Source organism: Arachis ipaensis, chromosome B03 (assembly GCF_000816755.2).
Source record: "Arachis ipaensis cultivar K30076 chromosome B03, Araip1.1, whole genome shotgun sequence".
NCBI classification, from domain to species: domain Eukaryota; kingdom Viridiplantae; phylum Streptophyta; class Magnoliopsida; order Fabales; family Fabaceae; genus Arachis; species Arachis ipaensis.
In genome coordinates, this window is record NC_029787.2 from 115,248,268 (window position 1) to 115,251,600 (window position 3,333).

The window sequence follows — 3,333 nt, forward strand, 5'->3', positions numbered from 1 at the left end:
TAACCTAACTCTATTATAATTGTGAATTTATGAGTATTTTTTTATTGTTAAAATATTATTGATTTATTAGTTGATATTACATATATACCATATTTACACAATTTTTCTAAACAAATTTTCACTTTTAAATTTTTTTTAATTTCTATTTCATCGAATACCTAATTATTTAAATCCAATCCGTTTTTAATCAGTTTGGTTTAGTTCGAGTACACAAAAAAAATATAAAACCAAATCAATCCGAACTAATTACAATTTAATTGGTTCGGTTCTCATTTTATTTCAAATTTGAACCAATCTGATCTGTCAACACCCCTAGCTAAAGACGTTTATTTATGATATAGGAAAGTGGAATATTTTATTATTGTCTATAGCAGATAATTTACAATGCTAAAACAATTTTAGTTGTGTAAACTAACCTAAATATAACACAAAATTGTAAAATAAAAGAGTTCAATTATGAATCGGGGGCTTCCTACTAGCTGGAGTGTAATCCATTGCGAAAACTTCGCCACTGCTGCCATTTCCTTCATCTTCTTTTGGTTTAAATTTATCATCACCATGATGATCATGACCTATATTTGCATCCTTAGTAGTGCCACCCATGTTGCTTCTTTCTTTAAGTGTTCTTGCTGCACATGCCAACAAACAAACAAACAAATTAATAAAATTGAAAATCATGGAAGAAATGTTAATTTCATATGATTCTATGATAACCAACAATAAAGTACCTCTAGCTTGTATTGTGATGAAGCAGAGGAGGATGAGAACCACAATTAGAGTGCAATTCTTTTGTACACCAGCCATCTCTGATCTTAAAATTTGTGTGTGCTGTATAACAAGAAGATCTTGAATTCTTGATGATCTGAATATAGCTATGCATGTGCTTATATTATAGGCCTTTATATAGAAACAAGATTATAGGAGAGCCAATGGTGGCAAAGATTTATTGGGTATGCATATATTGCTATAATGCTATAGTAGTGGTAGCTAAGCATGGTGGTCTACGAGGGTCACATCACTGTTTTTTTATGTCTGCCTTGAAATAGACATCTATGTATGTGACTCTAATTGGGAAAGACTTGAACCGAGAAAACCAGAAATCCCACTATCCTCTCAATGAATGTCAACCTGCACTATTAAGTGTAATTTGGGCCATCTTAGTTTCCCTTTTATGTCAACTGCTTCCTCTATAGTAATATCATTAACATTATTACGACCCCACATACATTTTCAGTATTTAATAAACTTGTTACAGTCGACAACACAATTCTATATTCCACAAAGATTTCAATTTAATCCTTTGATGGTTAAATACTTGTTACTGTCGTTATCATATTTGAAATTTGATTGAGGAAATGTCTACAATGTTGAGCTGGGACAAGTAAACGTGTGCCTCAATTTGCAGACAATGCAAGATTATTTATGCAGAGCCATATATGCATCTCTAAGGCCTGCTAATGTGAAGCATGAAAGCTTGCCTTGTCGATACCCACAAACACATACAATGTGATGTGAAAAGGTTTAGTGAAACATTAGTGTTTATGCTGCCACCTACCATGTATGTACATTATATTGTTTTTTGGCAGTTAGTTATCGACAATACCCTTCTTTCGAATTCAGTTGCTGCATGCCCTTGTACACACTTATGTAAACAAAAAATGCTAGAGTCAACATTTTTAATTGTTTATCCAAATTTATTTGATTTGTATAGCGGATCCCACTTGGTAGGATAATATGGTTAACTAGTTTTTGTGACTTTTTTCACTAATGCATGCATATTTGTTAATTAAGAAATAAAGCTTAAATTTGGTGAATTATTTGAGAGCAAGTGTCAATCATTCAAATGGCTTGGTATTTAAGAGGATGACAATCATGGCTTAATTAACACTATTGCTTTGTCATAATAACATAATAATAATGGTGGTTGTTTTGTTGTGTTGTGGTTGTATTCTTGCGTGGCCTCAAGAAGTTAGAGTGCATTAGGAAGGAGATTTGATTAATTAGTTAATGATGGATGGATGGAGGAGGGGTAGCTAGGTATTAATATTAATGAATGGAGGGAGTAAAACCGACATTGGTGAGAGTAGCATCGTTTTCAGATCGGACGATGGACAATGTTATTTGTTTGTTTGGAGGAGTAAGACAATAGACAGTGTTCTTTGGGTCACATGGGACGATCTACTAGGTAGGGCTGCCTGTGTCCCTCACAAATTGCACATGATTAATGATTTGGAAGGATATATTTAAGGCTATGACATGGACACAGTAACGATAACCTAAGGGCTAAGGAGAATGCTACAGTTAACTAGTTAAGCAATCAACTAATTTAGGCTAGTCAAGTAGTAAGTTCACTCGTCTGCTTAAACAAGTGTCAGAAGTTTGAATCTCATCTTATGTATACAATAATTTATTAACCAACGACAAACTCTTAAATAAAACTTAAATCTACGACATTGCCTCTTTGGTTATCGTCTGGAAAAAAAAATTAAAACTAGTTAAGCAATCATCAATCAAATTGCATTAGGCTAATTAAGGCTGATATATATGATCTAACCTAAATTTGTATCTTTAGCTCTTTACAATTTTTGTGTCTTTATTAAAATAATGATGAAAATTGATTTGTGACCATTTTTTGGCAGAATATGACGTAAGACTAATTTGCTTAATAATATTGAGAATTGATTTGATAACTACATTTGTTAAAAACTAAAATATTTAATAATTAAATTTTTTTATGGACTAATTTAATAAATTTGTAAAAAATAATTGTGCAAAACATTTGAGTTATTACTTGATTCAGTTGTGTTTAGAGAATTCTTTGTTTGTTTATTCTTTTTCAACGGAACACGTTTTTTCATTTTTGTTTTCCATTTTCCATTTTTCTTATTTTTTTCATTTGGTCTTGTATCTATGCAATCTCTGCAATGCGACTATTTTTTTTTCCCCTTCTCCCAGTAGACCTCTGCCAGATCTTGTTATTCAAAACCGCCAACTTATTTAGAATTTTAGCTGAAATTTAACTAACTGGACTTGACTAATACTGAGGTTTTTGCACTTGAACCAATTCCATATGATTCTATGCAAGTTTGTTGATGCACACTTTTGTTTGGGAATGTATGTTTATAGATCGGATAACCCCCACTATTGCGGTCCCGGTTGCTCAATGATCTCTCTAGTCTATTCCAAATTAAAATATAAAAGAATCCAACCTATTCAAAGTACAAAGAATCTAAAAAGTTAATATTTAATCACTTCTTCTATTCGGATTTCCCCTATATGTTTTTATCAAATATATACTCCAGCTGCTTGTACTTATTAGTCCGTAATGGCTGG

The 3,333-nt window shown here is 32.0% G+C and overlaps 1 protein-coding gene across 1 annotated transcript; it reads right to left on the bottom strand.

The window, feature by feature from the left end:
* Window positions 244-912, bottom strand: LOC107634623. The gene is made up of 2 exons (XM_016338045.2): window positions 729-912; window positions 244-629 (listed from the first exon to the last, which is right to left on the bottom strand). The coding sequence occupies exons 1-2, from the start codon at window positions 802-804 to the stop codon at window positions 451-453; spliced, it is 255 nt and encodes an 84-aa protein (XP_016193531.1). The 5' UTR covers window positions 805-912; the 3' UTR covers window positions 244-450.

Bases quoted from the DNA above. Each gene is read 5' to 3' on its own strand.
- LOC107634623 (XM_016338045.2), bottom strand. From the start codon at position 804: ATGGCTGGTGTACAAAAGAATTGCACTCTAATTGTGGTTCTCATCCTC. The intron at 630-728 runs GTACTTTATTGT...TGGCATGTGCAG, and splicing joins CATCACAATACAAGCTAGAG to CAAGAACACTTAAAGAAAGA.